Source organism: Eptatretus burgeri, chromosome 1 (assembly GCF_056783735.1).
Source record: "Eptatretus burgeri isolate ZD-2024b chromosome 1, Ebu_testis_v1, whole genome shotgun sequence".
In the NCBI taxonomy this organism is placed as follows: Eukaryota; Metazoa; Chordata; class Myxini; order Myxiniformes; family Myxinidae; genus Eptatretus; species Eptatretus burgeri.
The window spans coordinates 100,677,284-100,697,965 of NC_140961.1; the positions used below are offsets into that span (position 1 = coordinate 100,677,284).

Here is a 20,682-nt window from a genome sequence, read left to right on the forward strand (position 1 = left end):
AATGAACAAGGGGGTTTGAAGGGGATGGTGTGAAGTGGGGGTTGAGAGGTGGAAGGATGATGAGAGTGGTTTGAGATGGAGGAACAAATGGGTGGATTCAGGTGAGGGAAGTTTCCCATGGGAATTACAGGGTTTGAAAGGCAAAAAAGGGCAGGATCATGAAGACTGAGGAGTTAGTGAGTTACTTTTGGAAGTTAAAGGGTGAGGGACCGGCAATGGATGGGTAGCTGGAGTTGGAGAAGAAAGGTGGATTGATAGACGGAGGCCGGATGGATGAAAGAGGGATTGAAAGATGGATTATTCGATTAAAAGACAAATGTTGGAGAGTCGAGACTCGGTGAACCGGGGACATTACTTGGGGAATAAAACACACAAAAAAACAAACACATAAATTTGATGCCATTTTCATCCTTCATCCCTCAAAACAATGGCTGGGAACTGGACGAACATAAAAAAAAATTGAAGACATATCTTATCCTGGGAACAGGAAGTAGTTCGTAGCTCTTACCGGTATCACTATCATGGATCACTGACTTGGCACAGGTTTTCTAAAGCACACATGATGCACATAAATAATAAATTGGCAATTGCTTTAAAACTACCCATGAGAGCAAAGAAAAACATGATTGCTTGGACAGAGCTGATGAGCTCAGATGGTGAGATTTAAAAGATAAAACCTACTGTACTTACTTCCTGGTAAATATTGACGTCATATGGTTCAGTTCCATGTTTAGCCAAGACGCCAATTGCATCAAAACTTTTTAAATCATGCATGGTATTTAAAGATTGTGAACAACTTTCTTCAGTTTGTTGGTGATTTGCCGATTATTTTTTCGGTATTATACCGGAATATCAAAATGAAAAATTATATCGATGAAACTGGTACATTGATATATCGCCAGACCCAAACCATTAACCAATTACTTTCAGTCTTGGGGAGAGTTGACTTCTCGAATGACTGTTCCCAGATGACCAAGTTATATTTGTGCTCATGACATAAATGGGTACACACACCTCAACCATCTCCTCCTGAATATATAGCAATATTTCCTTCAGCTGAAATGCACACTTCTCACCTTCTACTTTGGATATGTAATAGAGATAGCCTTATAACTTAGAGTTGATGTAAAGTTAGTGAGCTAGTACACCCGCTCTCTCAGGGAGGTCATGTTATTTTCCTCTCTGGGGTACATAGATTACAACAGATCTCGGCCCAGGTCCGTTAGTCTGTGAGGGAAGCGATAAGCATATAATCTCAGGAACATCTGAGTTCCTCCCTTTATGTTTTGTGTTAAACAGCAGTAGCGAATGTTTAAAAAAAGGTAATCATACATGTTTATGGTTTCTAATATTTCATTTCCAGTAGGGTTGCCCCACGAAACACCATAATAAGCTATCTATACACCTTGACATTGCATTTATCCAAGGAAGAAATCCTTGGGGAAGGGATATCAGTTGTATTGATCTTGCTTTGTAATAACATTAATATTGTGCTATCATCATCATTGTTATTACTTTTGTCATTAGAAGTGGCCTTGGTAAAATGCCACGATAAGATATCGCAGCATCGACGGCTCAACTCACGTCGAACTCCAATTTCAGTGACCTGAAATAGAAATCCTCTTCAAAGTTCAAGTCATTCAATCGGATGAAAATTGAGGATTTTAGAAATCTCACCCAAGTTATTGACCTTTAGATCTTACAAACAATAGGCTTCTTCCTTATGACAAACTCTACCATGTCGTGAAGTTTCATGAAGATCAGTTTAAAATTGTGACCTGGAGGCAACAAACAGACAGATAGACAGACTAACAAAATCGACTGACCAATATACTTGAAAAAAATCTTCGATTTTGCAAATAACAGACAAACAAACAAAGACAGAGAGGGGTGAAAACATAACTTCCTTCACCTTCGGTGGTGGATGTAGCAAGATGGTCCCAGATGGTTACCTGAAGCAAAGTAATCAATGTTGTTGTTTTTAATCTTGTCATACCTGCAATATTACAGAAGCTTGTTTGCCACAAGGACTGCCACATTTCCATTTTTTGTCGACATCCCTTGCAAGCAAATTCTCAGCCTTGCAGACCTGCATGGAAAAATGGGCACAACTTGGAAACAGTTTTGCAGACAAAAACGAAGGTACAGTGCCTTCAGTAAGTAATCACACCCCTTCACTTTTTCACATTTTCTTGTGTTACACCCCAAATTTAAAATGGATAAAAATTAATTTTTTGTCACCGATCTACACAACATACCCTGTAATGACAAAGTGAAAAAATGTTTTTAGAAACTTTTACAAATATATTTAAAATGAAATACAGAAATATCGAATTTACATAAGTATTCAGCCCCCTGAGTCAATACTTTGTAGAAGCGCCTTTGGCAGCGATTACAGCTTCGAGTCTTCTTGGGTATGTCTATATCAGCTTTGCACATCTCGATTTGGGGATTTTCTCCCATTCTTCCTTTCAGGTTTGCTCAAGCTCTATCAAGTTGGATGGGTCGTGTCAGCAAACAGAAATCTTCAACTCTTTCCACAGATTCACAATGGGATTCAAGTCTGAGCTTTGGCTGGGCCACTCAAGGACTTTCACATTCTTGTTCTGAAGCCATTCCAGTGTTGCTTTAGCTGTATGCTTGGGGTCATTGTTCTGCTGAAATGGATATCTTCGCAGTAGTCTAAGGTATTTTGCACTCTGAAGCAGGTTCTCAAGGATGTTCCTGTATTTACTCCATTCATTGATCTCTATATCCTTACAAATCTCAGTTCCTGCTGCTGAAAAGCATCCCAAATAGCATGATGCTGCCACCACCATTATCCATGGTAGTAGAGCTGGTGTTAGATGGGTGATGAGTTGGGCTCAGTTTCCACCAGATGTAACACTTTGCAATCAGGTCAAAGAGTTCAATTTTTGTCTCATCAGATCACAGAATATTTTGCTTTGTGCTCTGTCTTTCACATGCCTTTTTGCAAACTCCAGGTGTGCTGTCATGTGCCTTTTCCTCAGGGGTAGATGCCGTCTGGCCACTCTCCCACAAAGCCAAGATTTGTGAAGTGCTGCAGAGATTGCTGTCCTTCCTGCAGGTTCTCCCATGTCAGCCAAGGAACTCTCTTGTTCTGCCAGAGTGGTCATTGGGTTCTTGGTCACCTCCCTGACGAAGGTCCTTCTTTCCCAGTTGCTCAGTTTGGACAGATGTCCAGCTCTCGGAAGAGTCTGGGTAGTTCAATATTATTTCCATTTCCTAATGATGGAGCTCACTGTGCTCTTGGGAACTTTCCACACTCTAGAAATAGTTTTATACCCTTCCCCAGATCTATGCCTCCTCACAATTCTATCTGGGAGTTCTACAGACAGTTCCTTGGACTTCATGGTGGAGTTTATGCTCTTACATGTATTGTCAAAATATAGAAAGGTGTGTTTCTTTCAAAATCATGGCCAATCAATTAAATTGGCCACAGGTGGACTCCAATCTAGTTGAACAGACATCACAAGGATGATCAAAGGAAATTGGATGCACCTGAGCTCAATTTGGAGTGTCATAGCAAAGGGGTTGAATACTGATTGATGTAAGACATTTCAGCTTCTCATTTTTAATGAATTTGTAAAAAATTCTAAAAACACGTTTTCACTTTGTCATTAAGGGGTATTTTGTGTCGATCAGTTAACAAATCATTTATACTTGATCCATTTAAAATTCAGGCTGTAACAATAAAATGTGAAAAAGTCAAGGGGTGTGAATACTTTTTGAAGGCACTGTATATCAGGATCTCATGAAGTTAAATACATCATATTATATACACGACCGGTCAAAAGTTTTAGAACACGCCCATTTTTCCAGTTTTTACTGAAATTTAAGCAGCTCAAGTCCAGTGAATAACCTGAAATAGTACAAAGCTAAGCAGTAAACTGCCAGAGGTTAAAAAAAAACAAGTTTAGGTTACCAGAACCTGAAAAATAATGTAAATTTCAGAGTTGTTAAAAAAGGCCCTTTTCAGGGAACAAGTAATGGGTTCGCAACTGCAGCTGTTCTGCAGCAATGGAAGTAAAGCCTTGAAAATTGATGCAAACAATTCTGACAGGTGTCCAAACTTTTGTTGATTAGTTACAAACCCTCTGTCTGTACAAAAGCAGTGTTGGAAAAGACTGTGTTGCGACACCCTCTGAAGCATTATTTGGACAATATTGCACTGCAGGAATTAGTATATTGCATCATAATGGTGAGAAAAAGACAATTAACAAAATAAGACAGACAGACCATTATAACCGTTAAAAGTGTAGGTCTTTCCTTTAGAGAAATTTCAAAGAAGCCAAGGTGCCAGGGAGTACATTTTCCTACACCATCAAAAGGCACTTGGAAACTGGAAGAAACTCTAACAGGAAGAGGTCTGGCAGACTCAAAGCCACAACACAATCAGAAGACAAGTTTCTGAGAGTCAACAGCTTGTGTGATAGGCGGCTCACAGGACAGCAGCTTCAAGCACAGCTTAATATTGGTCGAAGTAAGGAAGTCTCAGTTTCAACTGTGAAGAGAAGACTTTGAGCTGCAGGTTTGACAGGTCGAGTGGTAGTGAGAAAGCCATTGCTAAGATGGCAAAATAAGAAAAAGAGGCTTGCCTGGGACATGAAGCACCACCAGTGGACAACTGAAAACTGGAAGAAGGTCTTCTGGACTGATGAATCAAAATTTTAAATCTTCAGTTCATCACGCAGGGTTTTTGTATGCCATCGAGTAGGCGAAAGGATGGTTCCTCAGTGTGTGACACCAACTGTCAAACATGGAGGAGGAAGCGTGATGATCTGGGACTCTTTTGCTGGATCCAGTCGGTGACTTGCACAGAGTGAGTGCACCCTGAACCAAAAGGGCTACCACAGCATTTTGCAGCGCCATGCAATACCCTCTGGTCTATGCCTAGTTGGTCAGGGGTTCATGCTACAGCAAGAAAACGACCCATAACATACCTTCAGGCTATGTCAGAACTAACTACCTTAGAAGAAACGAACAAGACGGTAGGCTTCAAATCATGGAATGGCCAGCACAGTCTCCAGACTTAAACCCCATCGAGCTGGTTTGGGATGAACTGGACAGAAGGGTGAAAGCAAAGCAACCTACAAGTGCAACATATTTGTGGGAAATTCTGCAACAGTGTTGGGAAGAACTTTCCGAACAATATTTGATTTTCATTGTAGAAAGAATGTCACGAGTATGTTCGGCTGTTATATCTGCAAAAGGTGGTTACTTTGATGAGTCAAAAATTTGGATTAAATTTTGTTCAACAAAACAATTCCACCATTTCTTTTTTTCTGCAATTATTTATTTGTTCTCTGCTTTTATTTCAGAGTACATTGAAACATTAAACTGCTTAAATTTCAGTAAAAACTGGAAAAATGGGGGTGTTCTAAAACTTTTGACTGGTGGTGTATAACTATATATATATATATATATATATATATATATATATATATATATATATATATATATATATATATATATATATATATATATATCTTCTTCTTCTTCTTCCTCTTTCGGCTTGCTCCCGCTAGGGGTCGCCACAGCGGACCAACTGTCTCCATTTTGCTCTATCCTCCACATCTTCCATTGACACTCCAACCACCCGCATGTCCGCCCTCACCGCATCCATGAACCTCTTCTTTGGCCTTCCTCTTCTCCTCCTGCCTGGCGGCTCCATCTTCAACATCCTTCTCCCGATATACTCCGTTTCCCTCCTGTGCACATGTCCAAACCATCTCAATCTCGCCTCTCTCACTTTGTCTCCAAACCGTCCTACCTGCGCTGTCCCTCTAATACACTCATTTCTTATCCTGTCCATCCTCGTCACTCCCAACGAGAATCGCAGCATCTTTAACTCTGCCACCTCCAGCTCCGCTTCCTGTCTTTTGTTAGTGCCACCGCCTCCAAACCATACAACATAGCTGGTCTCACTACCGTCTTGTATACTTTCCCCTTCACTCTTGCAGCTACCCTTCTGTCACAAATCACTCCTGCAACTCTTCTCCACCCACTCCATCCTGCCTGCACTCTCTTTTTCACTTCTCTCCCACACTCTCCGTTACTTTGGACAGTTGATCCCAAGTATTTAAACCAATCCACCTTCCCCACCTCAACTCCTTGCAACTGCACCATACCACCACCCTCCCTCTCATTTACGCACATGTACTCCGTCTTACTCCTACTGACTAACATTCCCCTTCTCTCCAGTGCGTACCTCCACCTCTCAAGGCTCGATTCAGCCTGCTCCCTACTCTCCCTACAGATCATGATGTCATCTGCGAACATCATGGTCCATGGAGACTCCAGTCTGATCTCGTCCGTCAACCTGTCCATCACCATTGCAAACAGGAAAGGGCTCAGAGTCGATCCTTGGTGCAATCCCACTTTAACCTTAAACCGGTCCGTCATTCCTACCGCACACCTCACCGCTGTCACACTGTCCTCATACATATCCTGCACGATCCTCACATACTTCTCCACCACTCCCGACTTCCTCATACAATACCACAACTCCTCTCTTGGCACCCTATCATAAGCTTTCTCTAAATCCACAAACACACAATGTAACTCTTTCTGGCCTTCCATATACTTCTCCATCACCATTCTCAAAGCAAACATCGCATCAGTGGTGCTCTTTCCTGGCATAAACCCATATTGCTGCTCACAGATCGTCACCTCTCCTCTCAACCGAGCTTCCACTACTCTTTCCCACAACTTCATGGTGTGGCTTAACAACTTTATCCCTCTGTAATTTCCACAGCTCTGCACATCACCCTTATTCTTGAAAATCGGAATCAGTACACTTAATCTCCACTCCTCCGGCATCCTCTCACTTTCCAAGACTTTATTAAACAATCTGGTTAACAACCCCACTGCCATCTCTCCTAAGCACTTCCATGCCTCCACTGGTATACCATCTGGGCCAACCGCCTTTCCACTTTTCATCTTCTTCATAGCAGTCCTCACTTCATCCTTACTGATCCACCCCACTTCCAGATTCACTATCTCCACCTCTTCCAACCTTCTCTCTCTCTCATTTTCTTCATTCATCAGCTCCTCAAAGTACTCCATCCACCTTCTCAACACACTCTCCTCGCTCGTCAGCACATTCCCATTTGCGTCCTTCATCACCCGAACCTGCAGCACATCCTTCCCAGCTCGGTCCCTCTGTCTTGCCAATCGGTATAAATCCTTTTCCCCTTCTTTTGTATCCAGCTTCTCATACAGCTCGTCATATGCCTTTTCCTTGGCCTTTGCCACCTCTCGTGTTCCTTTTCGACGCCACTCCTTATACTCCTGCCGACTTTCTTCATCTCTCTGACTATCCCACTTCTTTTTAGCCAACCCCTTCTTCCTTATACTTTCCTGTACTTCCTCATTCCACCACCAAGTCTCCTTATCTTCCTTCCTCTGTCCAGATGTCACACCAAGTACCTTCCGAGCTATCTCCCTCACAACTTCTGCTGTCGTTGCCCAATCATCCCACCCATCTTTACCACCATCCAGCGCCTGTCTCACCTCCTCCCTAAATTTCACGCAACAGTCTTCCTCCTTCAGCTTCCACCATCTGGTCCTTGGTTCAGCCCTCACTCTCTTCCTCAACCTCACCTCTAAAGTCATCCTACAGACCACCAATCGATGCTGTCGAGCTACACTCTCCCCTGCCACAACCTTACAGTCACTAATCTCTTTCAGGTTGCATCTCCTACTTAAGATGTAATCCACCTGTGTGCACTTACCTCCACTCTTGTATGTCACCCTGTGTTCCTCCTTCTTCTTGAAATACGTGTTTACCACTGCCATTTCCATTCTTTTTGCAAACTCTACCACCATTTGCCCTTCCACATTTCTCTTGTTGAGACCGTACCTCCCCATCACCTCCTCATCCTCTTTATTCCCTTCCCCAACATGTCCATTGAAATCTGCTCCAATCACCACTCTTTCATCCTTGGATACACCCTCCACCACTTCATCTAACTCACTCCAGAAATCTTCTTTATATTCCATCTCACACCCCATATGTGGGGCATATGCACTGATGACATTCATCATCACCCCTTCAATTTCCAACTTCACACTCATCACTCGGTCAGACACCCTCCTCACCTCCAATACCCTCTTGACATGATCTTCCTTCAGGATTATCCCGACACCATTTCTCCTCCCATCCACACCATGGTAGAACAGTTTGAAACCACCTCCAATGCTCCTCGCCTTACTCCCCATCCACTTGGTCTCTTGTACACACAGTATGTCCACCTTTCTTCTCTCCATCATATCAGCCAACTCTCGCCCTTTGCCAGTCATCGTCCCAACATTCAGAGTTCCAACTCTCACGTCCACATTTCTACCCTTCCCCTCTCCCACTGCCTCCGGACTCGCCTTCCCCGTCTCCTTCTCCTCCTTCGCCCAGCAGTAGCACAATTTCCACTGGTACCCTGCTGACCACCGGTACCGGTGGCGGTCGTTGGTAACCCGGGCCTCGACCGATCCGGTATGGAAATTCGTTTTGTTGTCCGCATAATGATTTGGCATAGGTTTTTACGCCGGATGCCCTTCCTGACGCAACCCTGGTCGCCTCTTACGACACACAGGGATATGGTACACCTATTCTAACCGGGGCATACACCGGGCCCAGTACAACTGGTGCTCATTTCGCCGACCTCGGAAGGATGGCAGGCTGAGTCAACCCCCTGGTGTTTTCGACTTGGTTTATATATATTTATATATATATATATATATATATATATATATATATATATATATATATATATATATACATATATATATATATATATATATATATATATATATATATATATATATATATATATATATATATATATATAAATATATATATAGATATATATATATATATATATATATATATATATTTATATATATACACATTATATAAATACATATATGTATATATATATATATATATATATATACACATTATATAAATATATATATATATATATATATATATATATATACATACATATATTAATTCAGTGTCCCAACGGGGCTTGAACTCAGGACCTCTTGGGTCCCAAGCCACTGCCCTTACCACTGCGCCAACACCAGGCTAATATATATATATATATATATATATATATATATATATATATATATATATATATATATATATATATATATATATATATATATATATATATATATATATATATATCAAATAAATTTCCCCTCTTTGAAGGCATCTGTAAAAAGATGAGCACTCACATGGTCTTCACTGGTGCACAATGCCACCTCACTCGCTAGGATCTCCTGCATATCCAAGTATCTGAAAGAAGAGTAGAATTGCTCAAGCAATTAAAAAAATAAAATAAACTTTGGGGGTGATAAATAGACCATTGATGCCAAAACTGATTAACATGATGGGTGATTGGCAAATTGTCTTTTCTCACAACTTGTAAAGGCAAATTGCTAAACATTATAAACAGATATCATAATGTTTTTTTTATTTTTTTAAAGACAAATTTGACAATGCCCTTGCATGAGTCATCTCAACTTGATAGCTCCACATCTGCTCCCTTGACACGACTCAAGGCCCGGTCACACCTTGACGTTTTAGCCAGCGATGGCAACGTGTTAAAATTTATGTAAAACGCTGGCCTACGTTGAACTTTTGATGTTTTTTTTTAAAGATTCGGACGTATTCATAGCGACTTGGTCTTATGTATAACGCATTGGTAACTACACAGAACGTTTCGTTGTGTTATAGATAACTTATACCAACGAATGCTGAACCTGTTGTCGGCCTACACAACCGATGCCCAACGATAGTCTAACTCAGGCATAGCGCGTTGCACGCATCGCCGACGATGTCGTGGCGTAGCCTATTAAAAGGCTGATGCACAACGATTCAAATCATAACTGCCGTAGAAATGGAAGGGTCAAAATCGCGGTCACACCTTGGCGATCTTGCCAGCGTATGCCGACGTAACAAAAAGTGTGTCTAAAACGTTGGGGCACGTCGAATACGGTATGGGTAAGTTTGGTATGCGTGAGTAGAACGCTAAATACGCTATCATAAGTCGTAGTAAGTAGAGTACGTCAAGAAATTTTGAACATGTTCAAAATTTTACGACGTACTCGGCGTATGACACACGTTCCGCATGCGATAAGTTTTACACACGATATGTGGACGCTTACACACGTCCACAAAGGCTACTTTTCAGCTACTCATAAGTCGAAACACGTCGCGGTAATGTCTTTTTTACGCGAAACTTATTTCTAACTTATGTTTGACGTGCTTTGAACCAATTCTTTACGTAGTCCCAACACACATCGACGTATATAGACGTATTCCAATGACGTCTTCCGGTCGACAAAAAAAATAAATGAACGTGTTTCTAGGTTACAACTGCCATATAAAGACGTGTTCCCAGCGGTTTTGGGAATTGGTATATAAAAATGGTGTTCATAAAAGGGGAACCCAACAGTGTTTTCGAGTCCTTTTTGAGTCGATGTCCATGTCAGCAGTAACAGTATCAGTATCAGTATCAGTATTAGTAGTAGTTTGTTCATGTTGGCAGTAGTAGGTGGGTGTGAGGGGGAGGGTGTGGGTTATGATGGATCGTCCTTGCGTCCGCGTGTCCACGGGTAGGTTCATAGGCTGCCACTCAACGATTTAAATGGCTGCATCTCCACTATTGAAAGTAGACGCTTGCGCTCAACAATTGGATTTTTTTGACACTCAACGACTTTTAAACGGTACCACTCAGCTAGTTTCATTGTTTACAATGAACGATTTAAATTGCTGTCACTCGCCTTCGTTTTTTTTTTTTGTTTGTTTTTTTTTGACGCTGGGGTTTGGAAATTTGAAACGTTTCTTCTGAACGTGTTAAAACGCTCAAACTCGACTATTTTAAATAGACGCTGCCGATGGACAATTGGAATCATAGCCAAGCTAGACATCGAAGTGTGAACATCCTCGTCATGCCGAAGAAAAGTTTGAAGAATGCTGCAAATAAGTGTCCTGGCCGTGGCCGTGGACGCTGACGCAAGGACGATCCATTATACCGACGTCTTTCAGCCTATGAGTAACTTAAAAAGTAACGTCTGTCGACGTGTGGCAACGATCGCGTAACGTGCCAACAACACGTTAATCATAGGTAGGAAATAGGTTTCGGGTACTCTAAACACTACCTCGGCGTGTCTCAACTTATGATTAACTTACAAGTAGCATGTGTTGACGTCTGTCAACGATCGCAGACCGTGCCTACAACTTGTGGCCAGCGTAGCGGAACGTGTGAGTCATACGCCGGCATACGTCGTGAAATTTCAAGCATGAAAAAATTTGAGGACAACCGAAAAGTACAACGTTTAAAGCCAACGTACAATGACGTATGGCAACGTACTACGACGTATGCCAGCGTGCTCTCAATGTTATCAAAACTTACCCATAACGTATTCAACGTGTGCCAGCGTTTTAGAAAAAAAAAATTCAAAAATCGGCATACGTTGGCTAAAACGTCAAGGTGTGACCGGGCCTTCAGCTCCTTAAACTTTGGCAAGTCACAAACAACGCAGATGATTAAATCACCCTTCAATCTGCACAACAACGCACAACCAATTTGCTGGACTTATTCCATATTTAAGAAATATCGTACTACTTCTACTACCACAATTAATTTACAAATCTACCGATCTGCATGTCCAGCTTAGGGGCATAGCAACACCCTTGGGGGAAGACCCTTTTTGCACTTCATTCCGTTGGGACAGGGGGGAAATGCAAGGTTAGGGCAGGAATTCTTTTTTGAGGACCTTGGCAAGCGTGCCGGAGATAACGCGCCAACACGTCATGAAGGACATCATGGGATCTTTATAGTCCACCAACACATGCCAGCAGACGGGATGTCCAGTTTAACATCCGTCTGAGGGACGGCACACACATTGATGAATTACCCTGCATATGAAACATCAACATGATATTTTGTAGCTGGGTCGGGATTCAAACCCAGGTGACACGGCTTGAGAAGAGTGTGTGTACCCCGAGTCCATCCTCCCAACCCTAAATACAGCACAAGGCATACAAATTTTTAACAATGAAAACAGGTTAATATGAAGCAGGCTGATTATTCCACTGCTGGCATTCAAGAGAACACACACACACAAACACAAACAAACAAACAAACAAACAAACAAACTTTGGACCACTCAAAACAAATGCCTTTTCAATTTGTCTTGAAAAGGTTGAGCCCTGGGTCCCTTTTCCTCAATAATTACCTTTTAGTGATTTTTTATTATTATTATTATCATTATTATTATTATTACGTTTGGCAGCTTGGTTGCCAGGTAGCTATCATTTTGTTGAGGCATGACTCTGACGCTGATGCTGTGTCCCCGTACCAGTATACTGGTTCTCATTTCGCCAACCTCGGAAGGATGACAGACTGAGTCAACCCTGCCAGGTGTTAATTCAGCAGCCAATGGGGCTCAAATTCAGGACCTTAATATCCAAAGCCAGCCACGCTAACCACCAAGCAAACATCTTCCCTTAGTGATATTCTTTGAAGTTATATTAGCTTTTATTGTTACTTGAAAGATACTTGCAAGCTCCTTTGATCCAAACAACTTATAGCTGCAACATCCTGTTTAACTGAAATTAAATCCTGGAATTAATTCAGTTTTAAAACTCCAGATAGTCCAAGAGAGACTCCCAACTTAAATAGTGGCATTAAATAAATAAAGACACTCCAACAGCCACCACAGGAGATACAAATTGTGCACGTTCTCGTCGACTCTAGATGTCTAGATGTTTCAATTCAAATTGGATGTTTAGGGAATTAAAATGTTTTCTTTGAACTTTCTCAAAGAAGAAAGCCTGGTGATGTGAGTGGGGTGCCAGAGAGTTCCAAAGGCATGCACAATTTGTCTCGAGATACAGCCCCGACTTCACGTCCAAGATTCAGGACCTTCAACTATTGCTGAGAGAGGAGGAAAAAATAAATGAGTGGGAAAGAATCAAAACTGATGATCAAAGATTGGAGAAGAAATAATTGATGAAAATTACAACGATGGATTCCATGACTAGACGTACAAAAGAGAGTGATACTCAATGGCTTACAGGTGAGTGAATCCGTTAGATTTTATCCTTCCTTGTACGATGGGAACGTTGGCCAAGTTACAAGCAGTTGGAAGGCAGACCAAGGTGAAGGAGAAGCTGAAGAGAATCAAGGCAAAGCAAGATTTGAGGACTTGGGGTCCTGATGCCAACTGGACTTAGAACTGAAGCAGAGGGAAGGCTGGTCAGAACTTTGTCCTTCTTCTCGGCGAAAGAGTCACGGTGTACAGGAAAAGGTAGAGACGGCACAGCTGGTAGAGAGACGGATCAGTTGGACACGTGAGCAAAGAGCCCAGACATTCCGCCTTGCCTCGTACGTATGGAGCAGTTTAAAGGAGACTGCTTAGGCAGCACCAATGCTCTTCGCAGAGTATGGTCGCAATCTCTCATCGTGTGTATCTCTATAATCGCTCTCTCTCTGTGTCTCTCTGTGTCTCTCTGTGTCTCTCTGTGTCTCTCTGTGTCTCTCTGTGTCTCTCTGTGTCTCTCTGTGTCTCTCTGTGTCTCTCTGTGTCTCTCTGTGTCTCTCTGTGTCTCTCTGTGTCTCTCTGTCTCTCTCTGTCTCTCTCTGTCTCTCTCTGTCTCTCTCTGTCTCTCTCTGTCTCTCTCTGTCTCTCTGTGTCTCTCTGTGTCTCTCTGTGTCTCTCTGTGTGTGTGTGTGTGTGTGTTTGTGGTGAGGGGAAGGGGATGAGCAAAGCATACACCAGATGTCGACTCAAATCATCACCTTGACATGGAGGAAGGTAACAGGTTGGGGAGTCCTTTCCATTCCATCGGGACCATACTCTGTGCAGAGCGTCGCTGCTGTTTAAGCAGTCTCCTTGGCTATTGGGGCACAATCCTGGACGGGTCGCCACTCCGACACGGTATACCAGCAAGCTGGCACTCATTTTGCTGACCTCGGAAGGATGACGGGCAGAGTCAACCCCACCAGGTATTAATTCAACAGCCTCAGGACCGTGTTCAAATTAAACGTGTTATTTTAACTCAGGACCCCCAGGAACCCAAGCCCACCACCCCAACCATCAAGCCAACACCAGGCACGTTTAGATAAGTAGTTAAGCCTCAACATCAGCCAAACGAGGTTTCCCTGTTCTGATAATAATTGACATACTGGTCACGTGTCTTGCAGAACGACACGACGTTGACCCTCCTCTTCTCTCATTCATTCCCTATGATTCTTTCACTCACACACACATGCCCCATTCATTCATTCCCTCTTATGATTCTTTCACTCACACACACACATGCCCAATTCATTCATTCCCTCTTATGATTCTTTCACTCATACACATGCCCCATTCATTCATTCCATCTTATGATTCTTTCACTCACACATGCCCAATTCATTCAATCCCTCTTATGATTCTTTCACTCACACACACATGCCCAATTCATTCATTCCCTCTTATGATTCTTTCACTCACACACATGCCCCATTCATTCATTCCCTCTTATGATTCTTTCACTCACACACACACATGCCCAATTCATTCAATCCCTCTTATGATTCTTTCACTCACACACACATGCCCAATTCATTCATTCCCTCTTATGATTCTTTCACTCACACACACATGCCCAATTCATTCATTCCCTCTTATGATTCTTTCACTCACACACACATGCCCAATTCATTCAATCCCTCTTATGATTCTTTCACTCACACACACATGCCCAATTCATTCATTCCCTCTTATGATTCTTTCACTCACACACACATGCCCAATTCATTCATTCCCTCTTATGATTCTTTCACTCACACACATGCCCCATTCATTCATTCCCTCTTATGATTCTTTCACTCACACACACATGCCCAATTCATTCAATCCCTCTTATGATTCTTTCACTCACACACACATGCCCAATTCATTCATTCCCTCTTATGATTCTTTCACTCACACACACATGCCCAATTCATTCAATCCCTCTTATGATTCTTTCACTCACACACACATGCCCCATTCATTCATTCCCTCTTATGATTCTTTCACTCACACACACATGCCCAATTCATTCAATCCCTCTTATGATTCTTTCACTCACACACACATGCCCAATTCATTCATTCCCTCTTATGATTCTTTCACTCACACACATGCCCCATTCATTCATTGCAATTAACTCGATGCTTTCAAAGCATATGGCCTATTCCAGATTGCCAGAGTTCCCGACAGTATCGATACATGAAAACATGGTTCGTCATCATTTAATCTCCACGATAATTGTTAGTAACTGCACAACGTCAGCTCGAGCGTACAGTGTTAGTGCTCTCGGTGCAAGTGAGGATTCATATTATCATGTCACTATCATCACGACGATTACTGCGGACAGACACTTCCATCCACAATTCCTTGTTCTCACTCCATTGTAACCACACGTCTCGGATACTCACGCCATGGTACGTACCAAATATTTCCAAAGATTGCTCAATAAAATTGACCCCCTGCCGTATTGTCTGTATTCAGCAACACTTGCGCTGTTCCAATCCACCACTAGGCCTCGCTGAGGAACCGCATCGACGAATCGGCATCCGCCACGTCACCGGGACCAGAACCAACCAATCGGCGAACGCCACGTCATCGAGCGGGAATCGCGATTTGACGTGCTCTCAAGTCGTTTACCACAGGGTTGTAGAAATATATACACCGACTATTATATATATATATATATATATATATATATATATATATATATATATATATATATATATATATATATATATAATTATTTTTTTTTTAATTGTTATTCCGCCACTTGAATTTGCAAATCACTTTTATATCCGTCGTACCCGTTTTGTTTTCATGAGGTAACCCAAGGGTGACACGACGTTTCGTGCTCCGTTGCCGCGCTTTGAACCATGGCCGATGTTCAGGTAAGTGATGAGTATTAAATTGCTGATTCTGAGGAAACTGAAGGAGGTAAAACAATGATTACAGAAAATGAAGACGTGTGAATGGCAGCATTTTTTTTTAAATAATAATGTTACGTTCGAGGTTGAATTTTTTTTTAATCTCATCGAAAAGGTCGAATAAAAATTGGTTTCTTCACGTCGTTCTCGTTCGTGTGGAAAAACAATTATTATATCACAATAAAATCGGTCGTAATGCTGTGTCCTCTTGAAAATGAACCCCCCCCCTCGATATTTAAGAATAAAATCCGTGAATTCTCCGCGTCCAGAAAGGATATTTGTATTTACTATTAATATTAAGTTTCTTGAGTGAGGGTTCGTTAGGACGTCAATATATCCGGTGTTCACAATGTGATTTATCGAATTTCTTTATATATAATGTTTCTTGTAACATTTTTTTGTGTCAAATTCACTTTCTGAGGTAATCAGCATCTGGAGAAGAGGGTTTTACATTGCAGACGCTGTTTCCTCTCAGCGGTGACGGTCTGTCGACGACGCACGTAATGACGTCAGCGAATGACCGTGGATGTCATGACGTCATTACGCCTCTCAGCGGTGACGTCACACGTCACCATGCAAACTCGTGTAAAAATTCCAAAACCTGTCCGTGTGGCGCGAGCTGTACATTAGACCACAGGAACACCCGCATGCCGAAAGTGGTGACAATCCTTCCGGCAGTTTCAGAGGAGATACGTCCACAAAATATGGCTTAGCGTATTAATATAATAATTTGATATTACTTGCTCTTTTTCTTAGTTTAATTTCAGAACAAGGCTGCGGTGCTGCATCATTGGCTGAGGGCGCAGCTGTGCTGCTGATGGAATACCCTCTGCTGGCTTGGGCAGGAATTTGGAATTTGACCATGGTGCCGGGGATAGCTCGCCTACTCTTCGTGAAGGACACGTGGGATCTTTAATGTCCACCAACGAATGCTGGCAGACGGGATTCCCATTTAACGTCCATCCGAGGGACGGCACACACGTCGATGAATCGCCATGCCTGTGAAAAATCAGGATGGCAGTTTATAGCTCTGTCAGAAATCGGGATTCGAACCCAGGCTACAGCTTAGAGGCGAGTGTGCGTACCTCAAGGCCATCCTGCTTACTGATTTGGTTTAACGGTGTGGGTTCAATTTAATGGATTTACATGATGGTTTATCAGCTGCTCAAGTCTATATCCCACTACAGACAATCTCTGGTATTCGAATAATTGGATCAAGCCCTTCACCTCTGGTGTGACGTAACTGAAGTAGATGGTTATAGATACTCCTTAATTAGCAGTTTGGAGCAAAGTTAACAGACAGGTTTGCATTTGAATTCTCCAACGTTTCTTTTTTTTCAATGCAAGAATCTAGGTTCTTGGTAGAGGTGAGACGGTAAAGAGGTGACAAAATGAATGTGAGGCAGTGGAGTAACAGTTGGGTGCAATGACCAAAGAATTATTGAACAGGAAAAAGATTAGAGAGGGTGGAGGGAGCACAGAATCCTGCATGTGAAAGGGCTGGGTTAATGGTGGTAGATTGTGTGTGGGAATGGGGGATGACATGAGGTGGGTGCCTCACCTGCTTCAAGCCTGTGGGGGTTGGGGGAGGAAAGAGTCATGAGTATTGAACTTCCTTATTAGTTCAAGACACTGAAAATATCCCAGTGGCTGAGCATGGAAATTGAATGATGTTCGTTTGACGATCTTTCAAGAGTGATGGGGTGCAAGACTGACTTTTTTTCCAGTATTCATAGACATGTTCCATTTTTCAGACCAGCAATGAATTATTTCCAGGTAATCAGAGAATGAAACTGCTGCTTGCTGTATGACACAGCGTGGAGTCCTGCGCAGATGACGAAGGTTTCCAGGGTATTGGAGATGTCATTTATGTAGATGAGGAACAAGACTGCCATGGGACACTCCACCCTCCATGAGGAGAGGACAGAGTTCCATCGATAGTATTGCATTGACCATGAGTTGCAAATTAAAACTTCACTCTTTGTTGTATGAAACGCAATGGACCATTGTCTGTCATCCCACAACATGTATTTTACTCCCTGTGGATCCCATATGCCCTGTGGAACGAACATGAGGGTGCCCATGACATGTGAATGCTTTATATTTGACACTTATTCTTGAACCGTTTTTTTGCATGCAAAGTCGAGGCTTGAAGAGGAGCGAGAACATAGAATGGATCAGGACACAACTACAAAAGGAACAGTAGAAAGCACACCAACAGCAGGAATGAGGGATAAAATGGAGGGAGGCTTGGACAAATAAATAACGAGATGGTATTCATAGAATGCATACCCCACGCAGTCTTGAGAAGGACTTGTTGCGAGCCAACTCTTCTGGCGGCAAATTTGTAAATAAATAAAATGAAATTCAAATCAAATGGAAGAACAAAGATTTTCCCTTCAATCCAATATGGCTGCCAAACCATGTGACCAATCAATTATTCATTTACACCCTGGTATCCCCAATGCTTGGGGAACATGTGTGTGAAGGTTCCCCTCAATCTGTCCAGCCGTTCTGGAGAAGGTTTTAAGAGGTTTTCGGGTAAATCCAATATGGCTGCCAAACCATGTTAATGACCGATGATGTTGAAGGAGGGAACTTTCCATTCCTCATAGAAAGGCAGTCATACCTGTAAAGTTTCACCTTGATGTGTTCAGCCATTTCGGACAAGAAGATTAAAAAAAAAATTACCGTTTTTACAGCCATTTTTCCCTGCTGTGCAAGGGTTGGGTTTTTTCTTGAGGCAATGTTTTATGATTGGATGCCCTTCCTGACACCAACCCTGGTCACCTCTTACAACACACAGGGATATGGTACACCTATTCTAACCAGGGCATACACCGGGACCAGTACACTTGTACTCATTTTGCCGACCTCAGAAGGATGACAGGCTGAGTCAACCCCTGGTGTTAAGTCAGCAGCCAACGGGGATTGAACTCAGGACCCTGGGATCCCAAGCCACCACCCGAACCACTAAGCCAACACCAGGCTTGGAGAAGAAGATTTTAGAAGGATTAAAATACATATATATATATATATATATATATATATATATATATATATATATATATATATATATATATATATATATATATATATATACATATATACCTATCTATAATTCCAGCAATGTGTGTGTGTGTGTGTGTGTGTGTGTGTGTGTGTGTGTGTGTGTGTGTGTGTGTGTGTGTGTGTGTGTGTGTGTGTGTGTGTGTGTGTGTGTGTGTGTGTGTGTGAGACCGCTGTTTCTCGACAACCTCTGGTCCGATCCAATTGAAACTTGCCAGGTATATTGCTGGGGACCTGAGGATGTGCCTTTTCAAGGTTTGATATTAATCGGACAAGTGCTTCCCAAGTTATGGCCATTTATTTACCAACCAATGGGAAGACACGTTGTTGCGTGGGCGTGGCCGATGGGGGAAGGTAACCTCAGCCGCGTTCCCCATTACGGTTACAACATACGGGCTTCCGGAGAGTGATGACTTCGTGTATTCTAATAATTTCTCGATTTCATATGCGCATGTATAGATAAACACAATGGCCCAAGTTATGATCGTTTTCATATTAGACGGTGTATAAATTTCGGGAACATCAGAGTGCTGGTATGCTCCGAACCAGGAAGTAAATTTTTTCTCTCTCTTCTCTTTTTGTTTTTCCTCGACACGACATTGCGAAAAGGTAAAATACGTTGGCGCTAATTGAATAATCGGGTATTAAAAATAAATTGCGAATAATCGTAACTGCGAATAATATCGAACTTCTGGGACACGCAAGTACGGGCAAGTGAGAGTGAAGAAACGGATTGTGTGGTTTATTTATTTATTATTATTATAATTTTTTTATTTTTTTACTTTTTTTTACGGGCACATACTAGTGTATATATATATATATATATATATATATATATATATATATATATATATATATATATATATATATATATATATATATTGTTGTGGTTACCAGATTCGCAAACCACCATTCAGGTCCCTTAGGTGAGGTATCTCGGTAAGTACATGTGTAGTTAGGCCCGAACCCGTTGTCTAGTGGGAATACATGTCATTTATGCGAGCTGCGACTCTTCAGGATAGCCGTTTTTCTTTTACTATCTTTATTTTGGACCAATCGCCATCACCACAACCACAACATCAACCACCAACCACAACACCGCTTCACCACAACCGCCACGACCTTTACCGTCACAACTCGCCACCATCGCATCACCGTCATCTCGCGCCACTCATGGGTACCGGTGTTGGACTCATGCAGAACGCGCGTCGAACAGCGTGTACAAAATCACGGATTTTGTGCTTCAAAAACGGATCAAAAACGACACACGCCCACTTTTTGCCGTCCAATCGGTGAGCGAGGGGCGACTGGCTCCCCCAGGGCGATCGATATATGCAAATTTGTGGATCAAAAAGCCTTCACGCCCACTTTTTCTCGGGCCAATGGGGAGCGAGGTGAAAGGTCAAAGGGAGGGGGTCAAAGGCGAAGTTACGGGGGGGATAAAAAGGACGGTGTTCGTGAGTCAGAAAGAGTCGAACGAGAAGGAGTCGCAAAGGAGAACGAGAAGGAGTCGAGAACGAGAAGGAGTCGGAACGGAGGGGACGAGTGTGGAAGACTGGAGCCCGAAGCCTGCAGTGGCTGGAGAAGC

General features: G+C 42.3%; 2 protein-coding genes across 6 annotated transcripts in view; one reads left to right on the forward strand and one right to left on the reverse strand.

The window, feature by feature from the left end:
* XRCC1 (X-ray repair cross complementing 1) overlaps window positions 1-15,671 on the reverse strand; it is a 97,324-nt gene extending 81,653 nt beyond the window's left edge. Inside the window, exons 1-4 of one of the 4 annotated variants that reach the window (XM_085893198.1) lie at window positions 13,839-13,994; window positions 9,265-9,325; window positions 1,997-2,089; window positions 1,516-1,606 (exon numbers count right to left, since the gene is read on the reverse strand). In XM_085893198.1, the coding sequence (XP_085749324.1) occupies window positions 1,516-1,524 (9 nt within the window). In that variant the 5' untranslated portion in view covers window positions 1,525-1,606; window positions 1,997-2,089; window positions 9,265-9,325; window positions 13,839-13,994. Of the gene's footprint in view, window positions 1-1,515; window positions 1,607-1,996; window positions 2,090-9,264; window positions 9,326-13,838; window positions 13,998-15,509 lie in introns of those variants that run through there. The other 3 variants (XM_085893188.1, XM_085893178.1, XM_085893168.1) reach the window with 3 other exon arrangements.
* Window positions 15,672-15,855: 184 nt separating this feature from the next.
* The window catches only part of HSF2BP (heat shock transcription factor 2 binding protein), a 72,323-nt gene continuing 67,496 nt past the window's right edge, over window positions 15,856-20,682 (forward strand). For both annotated transcript variants that reach the window (XM_085893208.1, XM_085893218.1), the window contains exon 1: window positions 15,856-15,989. In XM_085893208.1, coding sequence (XP_085749334.1) covers window positions 15,975-15,989 — 15 coding nt within the window. In that variant the 5' untranslated portion in view covers window positions 15,856-15,974. The remainder of the gene's footprint in view (window positions 15,990-20,682) is intronic.